At 37.9% G+C, this 19,380-nt stretch overlaps 1 protein-coding gene across 4 annotated transcripts in view; it reads left to right on the forward strand.

The window, feature by feature from the left end:
• gria2b (glutamate receptor, ionotropic, AMPA 2b) overlaps positions 1 to 19,380 on the forward strand; it is a 49,401-nt gene continuing 30,021 nt past the window's right edge. For 3 of the 4 annotated variants that reach the window (XM_053324298.1, XM_053324299.1, XM_053324301.1), the window contains exons 1-2: positions 1 to 85; positions 238 to 378. In XM_053324298.1, coding sequence (XP_053180273.1) covers positions 1 to 85; positions 238 to 378 — 226 coding nt within the window. Of the gene's footprint in view, positions 100 to 237; positions 379 to 19,380 lie in introns of all 4 variants that reach the window. The other variant, XM_053324302.1, reaches the window with a different exon arrangement.

A 19,380-nucleotide genomic window follows, 5' to 3' on the forward strand; every position in this document is an offset into this window, starting at 1 on the left:
ATGGAAAAGATAGTGAATTTATCCGTTTCATTCCTTCTGGTTTTATGGGGATGCGCGCTTGGAGGCTCGCCCAGTGTTCAAATTGGTGGGTATCCATTAGTTCAAAGAAAAAATAAACACGAACTGGATAAAAAACAACGACTTTGTGCGTAAAAATGATGTGGGGATTTTTTTTGCATATGCATCTTACAATATGAAACTGTACAAAGGTGACTGATAATGTTATGTCTCTTTCAGGGGGACTCTTTCCAAGGGGCGCGGATCAAGAGTACAGCGCATTTCGGATAGGAATGGTTCAGTTTGGCACCACAGAATTCAGATTGACGCCTCACATTGACAATCTGGAAGTGGCGAACAGTTTCGCTGTCACCAATTGTTGTAAGTCACCAATATATATTTCCCCACTTTTTTTCTTTTTTTCTTTTTTAAACGAACGAGTCTTTTCTACAGTTTTGTATGTCATCAATGAAATATCACTGCGTGTTTTGTGCGTTTTGGATGCGTTTGGATAGATATATATCAGTTATTTTGATTAAGATGGAGATTTTCTAAGCTGTCTAATCTATATTCTGCCAGCAAACATATCACGGCGAAGCTGGGTAGCTGAGGATGAACGAGCATCATGTAGGCAGGGGAAAGTTGGTTTCCACAGTAACAGTCAGTCACATCCATCCCATTTTCATTCCACCAGATTCAGAGATCAAACAAGGATACACTGCCAACATATCGATGTTGTCATTTATTTTTATCCAACACTAACGAATTTTTTTTTCTGAAGTAACAAGAAAAGAGAGATAATAATTGATTCCAATTAACATAACCTGTTTCCTCATAGTCTACCAATTAAGTGATGAGATTTTCTTCCTTAGCTATGTATTAAAAAAAGAAAACACATCTTGAAACAAAAGGATAAAGGCGATGACGCCACACTGATTGCGTTCATCTCTCGTTTCGAGAAAGAAAAAAACGAGATAAGACTTGCTGAGATGGACATTTTTTGCAGTGTGTGTCGATGTCACGTCTTTTCTCAGCTCAGAAGGAGCGGTGTTCATCCAACGTTGATGCCATACATAGATTTACACCGGGTGACGCTTTAACATGCAGACCTATCAAGGGTTAATGGGATATGATTAATTAACAGTCGAGGCCCTTAAAGTAATTGGCACTTCCATGGGAAAATACAGAGAAAGGGCTAAAGACCAAACCATAATCACGACTCTCCAGTCAAATTGAATGCTGCCTCATATCCAACTCCAACACCACTTCACTCACCGTTTCACCAACTGGTATAAACTGAGTTCAGTGAAAAGCACATTCAATTAATCTTTTTTTTTTTTTTTTTTTTGTCTTTAAGAACAGCCGAGATGCTCAAGATTTTCTTTGTAACTGTTGCAACAAGAGGCAGCAAATAGGTTTTTATGGTCGCTATTTTTAATAGCTCGCACATTTCATTAGGCGGTTGCCAAGCGACTACTCCTCTCAACAGTCTCTTAAACATAAATCAAACGCTTCTGATTGGTGCGCGCATCGGTCCAATCGATTTCATTACCATATAAAAGCTTCCTGCTCGGAAAGCTTCACTGCACCCGACAGATCAAAGCGAGAGGCATGTCGATGTTCAACATGCAAACATTTGTCACTTTTCTTCCGAAAAGAAGACCATATCTTCTGATTTTCCATTCAATTGTTTATCTTCAGAAGTGTTGTTTCTGGAAATGTCTTTTTATTCCTACAGGTAGCCTAATTATAAGAACATTTTTGGCTTATTCACAGACAAGAGGCATTATCTGACTTGTTTTTGAATATGTATCCTACATTCAAAATATTCATAAAATACCTACAGACATAACTTTAAAAAAAAAACAATTTTTTTGCTATCTCTGCTTCCTCTAAGTATGCCATTCTGGTCCAATTTGCGTCCAATTTGCTTCTGCTATTAGGGTTAACTAAGTTGATTGCAAATATCTCAACTTGGTCATCTCAATTATGTTAATCTTAACTTTTGAATATTTATGACACATTCAACAAATTCAAAGTTTAAAGCCAGTGTATAAAATTACTGTGACACATAAACACCTTCTGATTTCATTACATGGTTTGATTGTGTGCATGCTCTGAAAGGTGAGGGAGTGAATCTGATGCAAAATTGCATGACACAAACAGCAGCACTGAGTGTTGCTGGAAGATGTGATTAAACACCAACATAATCCCTTCATTACTGTTGATATCCACATGTTCATCTAGAAATGAACCTGATCACTAATCACATAGGAAATGTTGGTAAAATCAGGTTACTGCAATCATTGAAATGTATGAACTGAACTACTTATTTGTTCATGTGCATGTGAATGTAGATGCTTTATGCCAAGTAGCTGATGTGTGGTGTTTCAGACTGGTGGGATGACAAAATGTGGTTCTGGTTCACAACCACTTGAACAAGAATAGCTTCAGCTCAGTTAATGTTGGTCTAACATTCAACAATAGCTCACTGAGACCTGCACACAATTACTGATACTGATAACTCTGAATAGGAATAAGGGGGTGCAGACAAAAGACGGATGGATGAATGGATTCAAACTGTTCAACAACAGAAGACTTGATTTGTGAGGCAGTAGCTAGACAAGGTTATCTGTTGTGTCTACATGCATATCTCTGGTGTTACAGAAATGTGTGTGTATATGAAATGTATCTACCTCTTCTACAGAACAACATGAGTGGGAGTGAACAGTTGGAAAGGTGAGGTTGGTTGGTTGGTGGGGGTAAGGTGAGCTGGGGGAGGGTTTTTTTTTCTTTGAAACCAGTAGATGGCAGTCTGCCTCACAGTCCATCTCCATCTGCAATTATAGTACATAAACACCACCATTCTGTTTTCTGTTAAAATGCACTTTTCGAGACAGCTCTAAGTGTAGAACCAAAGGAAAAAGATATCGAAGCTGACGTCAAACATTGGAAGCTAAACTGTTATAACTACAGGCGTTACGAGGGAAGGTGTATGAAGATGTGAGCTTCCATTTTGGATCCAGTGATAGCACATTTGTGTTTAATAATGAGAGGAAAATATGAGGGAAGATATGAAACTACTTGAAATGTGATTGAAGTGGACCATAGGAACTGAGAGAAAGATTTTCCCTCCCACTCTTGCTTCCTAAGAAAGAGAAGGGGCTGATATTTTTGCCAGTTATGAATAAGGACTGCTGAATCCTGATTAAACAAACTACCTAGATTTGGCACAGACTGCTTATTTTTGTAGTTTTTTAGTTTTTTTAATCACATATCTGCTGACTTGTTTCATAATCACGTTAATTGTACTGTATTTTATTTTCATTATTGGGCTGATAAAGTATATTGCTTTGTTGTTTCGTTGCCAGTTAATTCTTTTCTTTTCATATTATGGGAAAGAGAACATATGGATTTGTGCACTCTAGACATATCACACTCTGGTTGGCCTGTGCAGCAGCATACTTCATCAATGCAATGTGTCAGAGACAGTAGGAGGGAGGATGATACATTCCTCCATCAATAACAGTTCATCTGGACAGGCCTGCATCTGCTGCCAAGACCTGGGGGAGTCATTGTGACTGTGTGTTTATGTGTATCCATGTGCTCTATTATGGGTCTGCTGTCCACCCAGAGCTATAAATGTATAGAAATCTCGTTCAAACTGCCTAAAATACAGCCACCCCTGAGACAGCACATTTTTAAATGACTAACACATCCTAAAATACTTCACAGCTGTTAAAAAAAACTGATTTGCATGATATGTTGAAGTTCTGAGGTAATTGTATTGTTTGTTTTGTCAACTTTGTAATAGCAAATACTTTGTTAAGGGTTCATGAGACCTAAATTACAGCTATTTGCTGGTTGGTGAATTATTTATTAAGATTTTTTAGGTTAGCAGTAGTTCATTAACCAGGATTAAGTTAGGGTTGCAAGGCTGTGTTTATACTGAATTGCTAAATGATTTTTTTCGCACTTAATGAATACATTACAAGTAACATCAATTCCTTATAAAAAATGCCCTTTTTAGAAAGTGGTACTTTTTTCCTTATAGCCCTGATTTAATTTTAGGATATAGATAAATTAGAGGTTCATAGGAGTTCATATTCAGCTGTAAACAATCAACAGAATCAGGATTTCCTTTCATTGAATAAAAGAGTGGGGATTCCTTTCAAAGCCTAACTTTTGTCCAATAATGAGTCTCCAAAATAAAACCTTTGCCATCGATGGTGCAAAATATGACACTGTCTTTGACAACATTTTGGACCCACACCACTGCATTTTCATCTTTCCACCTGCACTTTTTTTCTAATAAGACAAACCACCTACACAGCTGTAGCAAAGGATTATTGAAAGGCAACAACAAAGGACATCTTTAAGCAGTTAACACCAGAAAAGTATAGGGCTATATGGCATGACTTTTCCTTTAATGCAGGGATATTATCACAGAAAGGTTACTGAGTTTATCTCCATATAGACAAATGCATGTGCTTGTGTTTGCTTTCCAAACTAAACTTTATATTCTGCTAAAGCATGCTCCTGAGACCAACAGAGCAGTTTGAGGTCACTGACAGCCGGCCAGCGATTTAACACTTCAAAGTTCTAGTTTGTCATGCTTGAATCACGTCATACTGTAATTTCATGCATCTACATGCACACAGCATCTCAGGGACATGTGCATTCAGGGACTTTGCTGAATGATCAAAAGCCGAAACAGACCATATCTGCACAGCGGAGCATTGGTTATGGCCAATTTATTGTTCACACTTAATTAAGTGCATTCTCCTCCATTTCAGAGGGAGCTGTGAAATATTAAATAGGCCTGGGAGCTGGTCGGTCAGAAAATGAGGCTAAAGAACCCTCTGTGGATCTCTGCATGCCCTGAATACAGCCCCCAACCAAGCCCTCTTCCCTCTGTCCTCAAAAAACACAAGACTGAGATAGCATCAGTTACAGCATGATTCTGATGCTCTCAGCTGGAAACGGCCTCCTGTCTCATAGTCGGTGACTTAGTTGCTTAGTTGCCTCTAAGGCAGGTGGCTCACACAGCATTTTTGCTTTGAGCATGGTAGGATGCTTTTTTTTTGTCCTCTGGTATCAGCAGCTATAACAGCTTGGTTTTCACCAGCTACCCAGACCACATTTTAAAACCAGAATATGATCTTACTGACTATTCATTGAGTAGACAGACAAAACCAAACTTCACAGAATCTGACAGGTGGCTTGTGTTTATTTCCCCCCTGACTTCAAGACAGCCAGGGTGGTTTGACTTCAAAAATTACATTTCACAGTAAAAACCCATCAACTCTGTCACTCAGTCCAAAAGCTGACCTAAACTAATGCATTTTGACTTTTATAGTTGAGTTTTATTTTAGAAAAATAAAAAATGGCAGTTTCCAGGAAAGTTCCAGGAGAAAAAAAAAACAAACAAAAAAACTAGTATATGGACCTTAAAAATTAAATTACCCTCATTTTTAAAAAAATCAGTTTTTTTATATTTTTTCTTTCTGTGGTTGCTTTTAAGGGTTTGGGCATGTATTTCCTAGATGATGATAAATTCAATGTGTTCATCATCAGAAGGCTAAAATGCAGTACAGTACATGGTTTCTCAGCGGATAGTTGTTTTAAGCTGTTACTATTGTTAAATAAAGCACTTTAAACTTCACTGATTTGGAATCAAAGCCGACATTTACTGTTAGTTAAGTCACTCTGGTTAAGATTTTAACTGTAATGTAAAATGCAGTCATTTATTACATCAGTTTGGATTTCACCTACTCAGTATTGACTGAGAGAGGGATAATGCAATAAGGAGTCACTAAATAGGCTTTCATTGCCAGATGGGCAGTCCCTAGCCTTTAGCGGAGCAAGGAGGCAGCACCGAAAACAGACTTCAAAACAGGTATCTTGTTTACAGTTACCTGCTACTGGGATTAATTAATTAATTAATTAATCTATTTACATATTTCTCTTTAATTATTCACATTTTCTGTGTGTAAAGGTACCAAGAATTTGTGTCTCAGTACCAGTCAGTGCCATAGATGAATCATTTTTGTGCATGGCTTTGGTTGGCAAATAAAGATCTAGAGATTGTGTCCTCACGGCACAGATCCTTATCCTAATAATATGTAAGCAAGGCTTTATCCTTGGCCCTCTATCAAGATGTTCCCTCTTAAATCTTTTATCAAAAAAATATCAAGCTCAGCATCAACACCAACAGTACTATTTACCCTCACTGTTTCAATATGTGACTCTGTCAGGTTTCAGAGCCGGGTGTCGCTGTGGCAGAGGCAAATCTATCACAGGAGTCAGGCAGTGTGTTGTGGAGATGCAGGGCTGCCATAATGATTATAGATCAGCTGTCACTGGCATCTGGGATTTATCAGTGCTATGTTGAACTGTATTACTTCACAATCACATCCAACCTTTGTGGATGTATCCAATGTCCTCTCACAAGTGCAGCTGACGGCACATGAGAACAAAAACAAATGATCATATGTATAAAACTAAAGTCCTTTAGGCTTCAGTTTAGAAACATACTGATTTATAGAAGCCAAGGCTATTAAAAAAAGGTTTCACATTTTTGAATTACTTACAGTCAATGAATTTGAATTACTTAAGAATTACAGTCAAAAAAGACTGTAAAACTGTGAAATTATAACTACTACAAGGACAATAATGTATTAAATGATGTGTGTATTTCTGTTTCTATTCTATTGATAACAACATAAAGGTTAGCACGTAATTTTAACAGGAACAAAATTACATTCAAACTGAATTTTCATGTCAATGTTATACCATTTAGCAAATTTACAAAACCATGTCTGTAATATGCTGACATTCAAATATTTCTCCAGTCAATTTGAAGTTCATTCAATTTGGAATAGGTGGAATTGTCTTTAATTCACTAAGTACCCTTTTCTACTATAGGGGGCTGCTCATTAGCATGCATAGAGGGAAATCTGTTCTTCCCATCATTGTGGTTATTAAGATTTGATCCGCTTGCTTTGTCTGTTCTTACAGGGTGTTCTTGTAAAACTTATTAGGATTTATGTGTGAGTGTGTGTGTGTGTGTGGGGGGGGGGTGTAAAGAAAAGACAGAAAAGGTAAAGAAATATGGAGTGATGAATGAATATGACAATCCTTCACAGTGTGATAAGCAGAGCAAGAAAACAGTGAACAGACAGACATGTCCCTGTTCTTTCTGTTGTTGTGATGTTATGTCTCGCTGAACAAAATGTAAATGCAAGAGTGACTGTCTTCAGGCCAAATGTGTCCTTTAAAAGGGACAGGATAACTCAAGCTAAAGGTGGATAAGATCAGGGGAAATAATAACCATGGAGAGTCTGTTTTTTGACAGTGGAGTAGTTGTTTAGAAGTCATGAAAATTATAACAAAATATACTCAATAATTAATACTTGACTTTATGCAGATGTACAATCATAGTTTATAAACATCTATACAGACACATGATACAGGGAGAACTGGCTGTTCAGCATTATAAAGTGCATGCCACATAATCATTTGTGTGTGTGTGTGTGTGTGTGTGTGTGTGTGTGTGTGTGTGTGTGTGTGTGTGTGTGTGTGTGTGTGTTTTCCACCGTGGCCCAGTCTAAATGTTTTCTTAAAGAGAATATCTCTTTAAGATGTATGGTGTCATTCCACCAAACAGCTTAGTATAAGCAGCACAGAGAGCTGATCAATACATTCTCTTTGCATGTTAGCTTTTTTCTTCATTCTTGTCTCTTAACCAGCTCTCACTTAGTCTACTTCATTTAAAGCTTTGATCCACTTTAAAACATTTCTTTATATTGCCAGCAGTGTTGCTAAGCGCCGTCTGTTCTGTGGACAATGCAATTGTACTGGTATTGTGTAAGGACATATTCCCCAATGGTCTGCCTGCTTAAACAAAGGTCTCATCTGGATTGTATCCAACACATGTCAGCAGCTGTTAGCTCATCAGTTGCATTTCCAATAATTGTACAGATTTTTTTTTTTTTAATCATCAAAGGGTACAAGCTGTGAATCTGATATTACACTGTCTGTGTTGTCTGCTTTTACTGAAAATTACAGAAAGAAAATCTATAAATCTTTAAATGCTTTCATACTGTTACATAAGAAACTTTTAAGATGTTCTTTGAAATCAAGAGGTTATTTTGGTCTGACAGTTTTTAATGAGGCTTTTGTCAGATTCACATTCTCTTTTCCCAAAATTACTTTCAACATTCATCAGAAACCAGACCTGAACTGATTGCATTGAACTATTAATTGCACATTTAGATGGGGGGAAAAAATACAGCATGAATGTAAAATGTATTTTTCATTATTGTGTGAAGGAGGAAAAAGGAATATGCAGCAGCATGACTTATTGTTGCTTTGCATTTTGGTAAAGCGAGGGAAAAGTAGCATTTTGTATTATTCCATATCTTGATTCACTTCAGCTTATTTATTCGTCATATGTGCAACAATCACAAGTGTAACAAATATTTAAGTGAATAATCTTCAAAATGCTTGGAAGTGTTTAGTCTTTGAGAGTAAAATCTAGTATTTACTACCTATGTTTAAGAAAGTGAATTTTGTTAGTTTCAGTATGCACATATTGAGTTGGGTTGATGAAGACTGGATGTACACTGGATGTTGTGTTACTGATGTAAATTAAATGTGTTTTTTTGTATTTTGTTGTGCATGTGTTTCAGTGTCATCCTGTCTTTTTGTTTTATCTGGCTGCAACACAAATCTCGCCTTGGGAGGCATAAAGTTGAGAAGTTATAAATCATCAGAAAATGAGTGAGTGAGGTTTTGTGTGTTTAAGCGGCATCTCTCACAGGGAGAGGTGATTGCTCTCCTGCTGCCTGGCTCTGTGATGATGTTTGCTTCCAGTAAAGCAACCTGAATGTCTCATATGTGAAGCCTTGTTAAGGCCCCTGTCTGTGGGCCGTCTCTTTGATCTGCCCGTCTCATGGGTCAGTTAGGGAATAATTCAGTGAAATCTACAGGGAGCTCAGGGATTGGACAAAGGACAGTTTAATGTTTTTTTCAGGTGATTAGGCAGTGGATGTGTCATTGTATCTGTGTCAGGAGGGCTTGTGTATGGATGTTTTTATGTTCCCCTTCTGGGTCTATGTTGTGTGTGTGTCTGTTTTTTGGTCTACTAGCTTGATGTTCTGCTTAGAGATGAAAAGGGAAGAGCACAGTTTGTCCCCAGCTTACAAGGTTTTTCTCAAAGGATTTCAAAATTGGACAAAGGCACAAACAAAAGTTTAAGTGGTAGAGATGAAAACCACTAAAGTTTTGTTTTAATTTTTGTTTTATTTATTTATTTATTTTCAAAAGTAAGTTGCAGGTTAAAACATGGAAAATGATGTTCTATTCTGTTCAAATCAGTTTTGATTCTGTATATATCTGTTAATTAAATGGCTTTCTTCTCAGAGCCCACAAGGAAGAAATTTATATTTCATGTTTTATGGTTCTATCACGTTGCCTTCTGGCTGTGCATTAGCCAGTCATTAGTAACGTTGATTCTCCATCTATGAATAGAAAGAGGACTACTTTGCATTTAGCCTATCAAATCATTTCATTTGCATGAGCAGTAACATTTCTATTATTGACTGAGAGTGACGAGACAGCAGACTGAGACAAAACATAAACAGAGACGCAGACTCTTTCACCTCCTTATTTACTAGCAGGGACACGTGTTGTTCTGAAACAACTTACATGACTTATCAGTTTGGCTAAATGCTAAAGCTTTGGTCATTATTTTTTAAACCTCTAACATGGTTGTGAACTATAATGAGTAAATCATGAGTAAAATTCCATTCATTTCCATTGTAGGCGGATATCTAAACAAAGTAGACTTTAAACTTTGTGGCTCTCTACTGGAAATCAATAAGTATTGCTACAGTGGTAACAAGTTGAGGCAAACACCTAATCAACAGATTGTCTGAAATTTATAGAGGTCACAAATCAATCACATAACAATACGATGTAGTGCTTCGTGTACCAATTTAAGACACAAAACAAAACACTACATGAAGTGCATGTTAAAAAGCTATAGAAGATCTATGTAAAGTGCTCAGATAAGATACTGTAAGGTCAAATTCCCGACAATAAAAAAGCAATTCAAAGAGCTATCGACTACAAGGACAGCTAAGTATGTAATAGGTGCCAGGAAAAAAACAATTAAGTGGACAATTAGAGGAAGATAAAACAAATATCAGAGAGAAACATGATGAGGAGAGAGATAGGACTTCGGCCAGCAGCTGCATCCACAAAGGCTAGGTCAGCAACAGCAGGTGAGATCACTCTGTGTGTGTGTGTGTGTGTGTGTGTGTGTGTGTGTGTGTGTGTGTGTGTGTGTGTGTGTGTGTGTGACACTGTGTCTGAAGGAGAGGACAAAGGAACGGACACATATATACACTCAGAACACATATACTCAGCAATGTACACACTCGGGCAGCAGACAGGCAGAGAGGCTAATGATGCAGCAAGGAAGAGACAACTCCAAACTGTTCCCAACTGTCAGCTCTTGTTTCAACACAGTGAGACTAAAGTTAAAGAAGACACTGTTGGTCATATAATGGACAGGAGTAGGTTGCTCTTATCTGAGTGTTGAGACCAACTCTTAACTGTTGTTATGCAGCAGTCAAGTCCAATGCAAACATGCCAAAATGACACAGGAAAAAAAAAATCCTTGCATCTCTTAGTAGCCCCCTGCTGTGATTAAACAGCAGGAGAAACACTGGGAAAAAGGGGGCCGCTGCATAAATTATCTGACATTTTCTGATTTCACCATTTGCTTGCCTGAAGGAAGTCAGAGTAATAGCGCCACATCCAATAAAATACCTCCCAATGCTGACCTTTTATTCTATTACTGCTCTGCCTCAGTGAACAAGAATTCAAACGATAGACACAGGGATTTTCAGTTTTATCATATTGTCTCTGCTTGTAACCAGGTTGAATTTATGGCTTTTATAGAAATGCAGTTTATTGAAATTGTCAGTAGGACAGCAGAGGCAGAAGATACAATAAGAGAGAGAGAGATAGAGAGAGAAAGAGAAGTAAAGGCAGCTTTTTTTAATCTTGGAAGTTTGATTAAAGAAACGTAATTACTTCTAACTCTTGAGAGTGTACCTGATAGTGAAAAGGATTGATTGTGACAGGAGTTCAATACAATGTAAATCCTGATAACCACCCAGATGAACCAGAGGGAAATACAATTTTAAAGTAGTTTTAACACTCAATCCAGTGAAATGTCAAACAGAAAGAATAACAATATGGTTAAGTGAGGATATTTATCACGAGCACCATGACAACAAGACAAGAGTATTCTGCCAATAGACATCACAGTGCCAAGATTTTGCCGATTCATTATCTAGACTTTGTTGCAGATACTTGGCTCAGTTATCCACCAGCTCAACCTCATTAAGCTCCACTTCCTCAATTGAAGAAAGTTTGACAGAACAGTTATGAAAATACCCACTGAGAGTAGAGCATAATCTCACAGTATTCTCCTACATTAGCACCCTAATCACATTTAATACCTTACAGTACATGCTATTTACTTTTCAGCCATACAAACAGATTACTTATGAGCAAATATGGGTATGTCATGGTCCAGTGTTCTGTCAACAAGTTCTGTTTTGTGTTTTTGCCTGCACAACAAAACAGGCTTCTGTGTAACAGGGGTGCTTGTCAAAAAGAGTCAAATTTACATGAAAATCCTCCACAGTGGTGAATACATCCAATCCTGAAAATGATTGCAGCTGCAACTTTAATCTTACTTTTAAGTCTTCACTTTATTGTCAGAAACCGGGGCCTCAGGAAGGTCACTGCTCTGTTTGTTTGCTTCCTTTTGAAGCAGAACTATTATTTAATCTCCATGTTCTTTCTTCCGGACTTGTTATTTGAACCTATTCAAAGTGCTTAAGCTTTGACAAAGACAGAATATCAAAACTGTTTTGAACAGTACAAGGGACCACTGTGTATGAAAAATGAAGTCATTCTTGGGAGCTGCTGTCTTCCTCTCTGTGGGATTTGTTATACAGATGACAGTTAGTGTACTTCTCATCTACTCGTTTTTGACATTCAGAAATGTTTAAATGTGCCGTATTCCCTCACCCTTTACCATACCCTAGATGGTGTATATTATAGTAGAGTATAGGATAGGATAGGATCGAATAGGATAGGATAGGATAGGATGGGATGGGATAGATAGGATATATTGCATAGTACATAGTATAGTATAGTATAGCATAGTATAGGACAGATAGGATATTATAGGATAGGATAGGATATAGTACATAGTGCAGTATAGGATATAGTAGGCCTAGTACGGTATAGTATAGTATAGTATAGTGTAGTATATAGTACTGTATATCTTGTAACAGCTGGTAAAAACATGAATCCAAAGCATGACTACCAGGCAAGTACAGTAGGTAAGATAAAAGGTTTGGCTTTTATTTGTTGTTAAAAATAGGCAAAAGCCAAAAAACCAGGAAGGCAACAGACAGACAAATCAAGGAACCTGGCAAGGTGGTGTAAGTCCCAAAACGCCGGCAAGGGGGTTATAACAGGCAGGCAGAACAGACTGACTGGAAAAATGGCTGAAACACATGGCTTTGTCTCAAAAGACGATTTGGCAAAGAATGAGTGGACACGGGCCAGTTTGCTGGGCAGATTGGGGATGTAGACGCAGGTGTGCAGAAGGGCGGGGAAGAATCAGGTCAGTCATATAGATGAGGCTGTGCTTTTGCTGCAAACTCAAAACTTTGTCCACATTTACCCATTGTCTTCATACATTGAGTATCATAATTCAGTATGAAATTAACCAATTTCAGCAGTACGAAAACAGATCCAAGCCAGATTTGCCAATCTACTGCTCTGAGCGTCTCTTCTCTATAATAGAAACACTGTTTTCATCACCAGTTATTTCCATTTATTTCTTTTTTGCTGTTTTTCGGAGCACTGCTTGATGACTGCTACTTCAGCTTCATAAAATAATCATATACTAAGACTACATTTTCACCAAACCACACCACTTATGAATGTATTGTGTGAGATCAAGTGTCCAATGGAGCTAGAAATCATAATCATGGGAGGGATCATCAGAGGGACAAAATAAGGTTCATGGACAATAGGAGGATACAGGAGTCAAACGCAGAAGATGAAGTATTCAGAGGTTGAAGGTAACTGTGAGTGGAGAGATGACCTCTCATTGATGGGGTGTCACATCTCTCCATCTGCTTCTTCTAAGAGGGAGAAGATAATAAAAGGGGTCTAGGGGAGGGGAGGGGAGGGGGGGGTAACAGGAAATAAATTAGTCACACCTTATAGGCTGGGGTAGCTGTCATTATTTTTCATAATTTCCTTATGATTAAAAAACAGGAGCCATGGTGCATAGGAGGATTTGTATTAATGCATGCTCCAAATCCCTGAGTTGATTCCTATTCATCTTCAGCAAATACTGAGTGTCTGGTTGCTATAGCAGCAGCCCCCTCAGTTGCTCGATGAAGCTGTGTTTTTAACTAATTTTGTTCTGGCAGTTTCCAAGATCATTATAACATAGAACTGCAGATACCAAGTCTGCTTTGGTATTTCCACTAAAGGTCAGTGAACATACAGCGTGTTTTATTACAGGAGGCAGAACACAGTAGCTGTATGTGATGTATGGGCCACCTCTGCTGGATCAATATGACTGAAGTATTCTGTATTGTGCTTAGTTGGATGGATTCGTGTGCCCGTGCACAGCAATACAACACAGTGCTACCCTTTCTTCAGATCTAAGATGCAGGTTTAAACCAGACTGCTTAAGCAATGCTTTTAAGTTACCAAATATATTTAAGAATGTATTAAAGCACTGAATAATGTATTTAAATAAAGTATAGAGAACTGGTATTACTGTAGTTGGAATTTTGATTAATCTCTTTGTAATATGAGGTGTTACATAATCAAAGGTTTGAGCATTTCATGTTCAACCAGTACTAGCGTTCCATATGGAATGGTGCTTATATGTGCTATGTCTTCCAGTATAGCTTGCTGTTCTTAAATGCTCAGTGTTTAAAATAGGTCTTGTGTGTGTACAGGGAATTGCATCACAATTGCTTTATTTAGCAGTTTACTTTTCGGGGGTACACTGCACACACAAACACCGTAGATACAAACACACACATTTCCTTAGGTCACTTTTGGGGATATTACATAGACTTACATTCATTTCCTGGAGACTTATCCTAATCCAACCCACTACTTTTCTAACCCTCATCTTAACCACTAACCCAAAAATCCCCAAGTGGACAAGCTGTGCCCAATTTACTGGTCTTTAGTCTGAAATGTGTCCCTGCAAATAGGATAAGCCATATTCTCTCTCTCTCTCTCTCTCTCTCTCTCTCTCTCTCTCTGTGTGCCCCCCCCCCCCCCCCCCCATTTGTAAAACAAGGTAGGTTGTTTTGCAAATGGTTAGGTCTCAGCTTTTGTATTGGGACCTAATCATGTATCTGTTTATTGGTTTGACTTAATATGAAGAATAAAAACAAATAAGGCTGTAACAAGTTAAGTTTTAGTCCCTAGTTCCGTCTTCCAAAATCCTGAATGCTACACTGCGCCTATCTTGCAATTGTATAGCATCTTGTTTGTTTGCTTTAGAGTAGACTACAGTACATGGCCTCCAGATCAAGATAACCCTGGTGTTATTTATTCTCCTTCAGACACACAAAAGCATACACTAGTTTTTACCAGCTGTGTAGTATTCACAATGACTAATACACTGACTCTGGTGTGAGTTCCTTTTAATGTTTTGATGTCATCATCAAAAGTACATGTTGTTTGTGGTGGGTGTTGTTTCCACAGTGGTCAGCAGTCCTACTTAGTCAATAGCTGTTGCAGATGAGCTGTTCAGACAGTTTCCTCTGCTCCACAGCCTGCACACAGTTGCTCCTCACCCCCTCCCTTTCGCTACAGCTAAAGCATTCAAAAGTGCATAGAAAACAACAAAAGGCAGAGCTGAAATGACGATTGGGACATTGGGGGTGCTGTACAATGATCGCACATTGGGTGTTTATTATAGAGAGCATTCATCTGGCTCCATTCTTGTGAATCCTACATCCTCCATCCACGGCCATCAGAAAGCCTCCAGGAAACAGGTCAGTGAACAAAAGGAGAGACGGAGGAAGAGAGAAAGAGACAGAGAGAAATAGGATGGGAGATGGGAGGAAGGGGGGGTCATAAGTTGATAAGAACTGAGCTGTACTGTTCTTCTAGAGACCAGCTGCCGGAAGGGTTGCTCAAAGGCACACAAAAACACTTGCTAGTGCGCCTCGCTGGCCCAAAGTGACACCTCCCAGAAGTCTCCCTATCGGCCACTCAAGAGCATGACTGAGGGCTGTCACCCCGGCAACAGCCTGCAGGGCTGCACTGCATGTGTGACAATATCTTACCACTGAAATCATTTCCTAAATGAACACATTTTCAGGAGAAAGTGGTAATATGAAAAATAAATGACCCTACACTAACAATAATGTCCACATGTGGCAATTAGTGTGTGAAATGTGAAATAATTTAAAGTGCTTTTCAAAAAGTAGACTCATTTTGCAGATTTCTTTTTTAAAAGTTGTGTTCAAAAAGCTGACATTTAAATCCTCAACACTACATGAAATAATGTGCTGGAGTGAATATTTTCTACAGTGTGGAGAGAACATGGCTGAAATATGTAACCCTGGCAACAGTCTACAAAGGGAATGAAACCACATTGTGCCTGTGTGGGCTGCAGACAATGCTGTTAGAAGTCACAAAATGATGCCGGTGCTCCTTACTGTACATTTTATAGGATGTTGATGAATATGTCTGCTTCCCTTAATTGTTACAGTTGTGCTGATAAACCATATTACCTCTTTCATAGTCCTTTAACCTAAAGAGGTCCTTTAGAAATGACAGTGTATGAAAAGGAATTCCACTGTGGGCTAATCTGTACATTAATTGAGACAGGAGGAAAAGATGAGGGCCTTGTTCTGTTCCTGATTCTGAGCCTTATGTTTGAACCATCTTTGTCCATTTTGTTTCTGTGAGGCATAATGATAAAAACGAAGGAGTATGATATTTCAAAATAATCTCTGGAGACAGAAATAATGCTGGATTGGAAAGCATATTTGAGCTATACTTGCTTCACCGGCAACAATACAGGATGGACAGGACTATGAAAGGACTTTGAAGTGTTGAGATTACCCAGGAGAGCCAAAACATGATGTGTACTTATGAGGGACCTGCTGTTGAGGATGAAATAGGTCATGGAAATGTCGTTTCTATCAGGAAAGTCTGACAGTTCTGTGGATTTATGTAAAATCAGTACAATGCAATGTGCCCACAGCCGGCGGTTTTCATGAATATATTTGTTTTCTTACAGTTATTGGTCACATACAAACTACATAAATGTGCTAATGATTTGTTCGTGAATTTTATTTTGGAGGAAATAATGCTGCAGATGATGTTCACTGGCAATTTTTTTTTTCCAATTCAGTTAGATGTGTCATCCTTGCACAGTGCAGACGTCAGAGAGTCCAAGATTAGCATGACTTTGATACTTGAGTTTACGTCATTTCCCAGGTGTTGTTCAGTTTAGGCCACAAAGATATTTGGTTACAGTAAGAGGAAGTTTATGGTTTTAATTAAATAGAATTCAAAATGAGATGAGATTTCCCCTCTTTAACAAATACTTTAAGTTGCCAAAACATTAATGAAGACATCATCAGGCTTCAGTTTTCAGGAATAAATATAGGAAAACAAATGACATAAGTTGTCCAGATAGATTCAATATAAATCTCTCAGTTTTAGGAGACAGGGTTGCCTCTCTAATTTTGGTCTATACCCACTGACAGTGGACCCCTTCATCCAGGAAAGGCTGTCCTCATTGGAAAAAAAACAACAGCATTCACCATTTACTGAAACTAAATGTTTAGCAAAAGCAGAAGTAGCATGAGATTGATGTATGGTAAACTTTGACACTGGCAACTGTGGTTCTCATAGCCATATTTACACATACAGATTACACTTAGAAATCCCACATATGAGTATTATTCTTGGAGTAATTATTTGGAGGTCACAGACAACCCACAAAAACGCACAAGGTCAATGTGTACCCATTCAAAAACTATAACAATGACACGTGTTCAGGTTTCTGAAGGGGTGATGGCTCAAAGCTGCATTTCTAACTGGTGACAGATCAGTTTTACATAAAAGCCCTAAAGTCCTGAGGCCTTTCTCTGTGGTGAGAACAGGAGTGTTGAAGAGGGTGAGATATTTAACAGTCAGTTCTGTTAGCTGTGACTGGACTGCTGATGATCATCATGACAGTGACGTGGTGTGTGTGTGTGTGTGTGTGTGTGTGTATGTGTGTATGTGTGTGTGTCTGTGTGTCTAAATATGTGTGTGTGTGTGTGTGTGTTAGACTGATCTGATTCATCATTTTGCTTATGCGCTCGGCCCACTGTCAGTCTTTTAAATATCAGATATGTTATCCACTGCTGATATAATGAATGTTCCCTCTGATCATGATAAATACAGAAAAACCTTCTGTGAAGCCTACAATGATATATTCTGTTGAATTTGTGCACTGCTTGGCTCATCCTGGTTTTAGAGCATTTTTCTTTCTTAATAATACTCCTGTGCTAATGTGTTAATGCCCAATGATACCTATCTGACCTACACATACTGAAAAAATATGACTCTAGAAAAGAATAGCCATACAATAAATGTACATGTGTTTTACTTTAATGCAAACACAACCCATAATTTACCAAAAAAAGTGAACTTTGTAATGTTTTCTTCAAGGACTTAACAAATGATCAGTTTGCTTCAACTTCTCATGAAATTTCATACTAATGCAGAGATTATTAGACATCAGCTGAAGTTGTTTTATGAGCAGTTAATATATGCAAGTTTAATCTTTGATCAGTGATGTAGCTGTAATGTAAACAGTGGCGGAGTGGTTGAGATGCCTTTGGTGCCACAGTGGTGAAAATGAGGTCAGCTAATTGGGACGGCTAAATATATTTCATAGGGTACACCTTCTCCTTGGAAGGTGATACGCAGTGCCAGAGTCACTCTGCGACAGATTTAACATCCTGGTAATAATGAGGTGATTAGGACCTTGTGATGACCAAAGAGTGTCTGATGAGTCCTGCACATCTGAGATAAGATGGACTATAGACAACAACAATTGTGAATCTTTTTTCCAGAATCCAGCTATTAACCTGATCAGACTGAAGAATCACAAAACTGACATACCTTGCTTTCTGATGTACTATGAACATACATACAATGCAAATCCATTGGCTCTGAAATTAAGTACATTTTTTTTCATGGTGGTAATTGCTTTCACTCTTCTCAACTTCAAAAAACACTTACTTACTTTACTAAATACATTTAATTTTGCATTATCAGTATTGAATCACTTAACATCAAATCACCACAAATAATATGTAGAATATATATATATAAAATCCTTCAATAGACACATTTTCATAAGAATATCTTGATCATGCTCATAAATAAATAAATAATAATAATAAAGTGGAAGTGAATTTTCTTGGATTTTGAAAAGTACTAGCCTACTTTGCTTTTCTAAGATGCCCCTGAGAACTTAGAGTTATATCCTCTGAGTCTAAGGCAGCCCACATTTTCATGTAAGGCTCCATGAAGGATCCCATGAAAGGTTTCTGGCATTGAAAAAATCATATTACCTTCTTTTGACTTAATCTGAACTTTGTCACTTCATTAGGTCATAATTACATAATTAGTACTACTAATAGATGGTGTAAACGGTCATTTCTCATTCGTTTTAAGAGGCATCAAATGTGATAGCAAACAGAATTTCAAAGCTCTCAGTTTTTAGACCATGGTATTTTACATTCCAGCCGTGTACCTCTATAAGCCTTTTCAATAAAGAAGTCATTTTCTTCGCTAATACTCCAGTGCAGAAAGTGCTGATGCGTGGCCTTCCACCAAGCCACACTTTTATAAATCTGTTTTCTTGATATACTTGTTCATGTTCTTTTTTCAAATAACATCATTTTTTTGGTGACATTTCAAATGTAGCCAATGAAAACTGAATCATAACTTGCACTATGATTGTCTTCAATGTACTTGTTCTATGTCATGTATTTTACATTGCCCTCATCACAGGACCATGTCCTTTGAAATCACTGGTTCACAGATGAAAGAATTACAAAAAAAAGTGAGGAACTGTGAGACCATCCCATCACACACACAGATATACACATACAAAAACAAGCACACACACATATTATGCACTATTGTCTGCTAACTACAATGTTAGGATTACTGACTGTGTTTATCGTAGTCGAACATTCCCCAGATTAATAACTGTGAAATGCATTT

Source organism: Scomber japonicus, chromosome 8 (genome assembly GCF_027409825.1).
Source record: "Scomber japonicus isolate fScoJap1 chromosome 8, fScoJap1.pri, whole genome shotgun sequence".
Classification (NCBI taxonomy): Eukaryota; Metazoa; Chordata; class Actinopteri; order Scombriformes; family Scombridae; genus Scomber; species Scomber japonicus.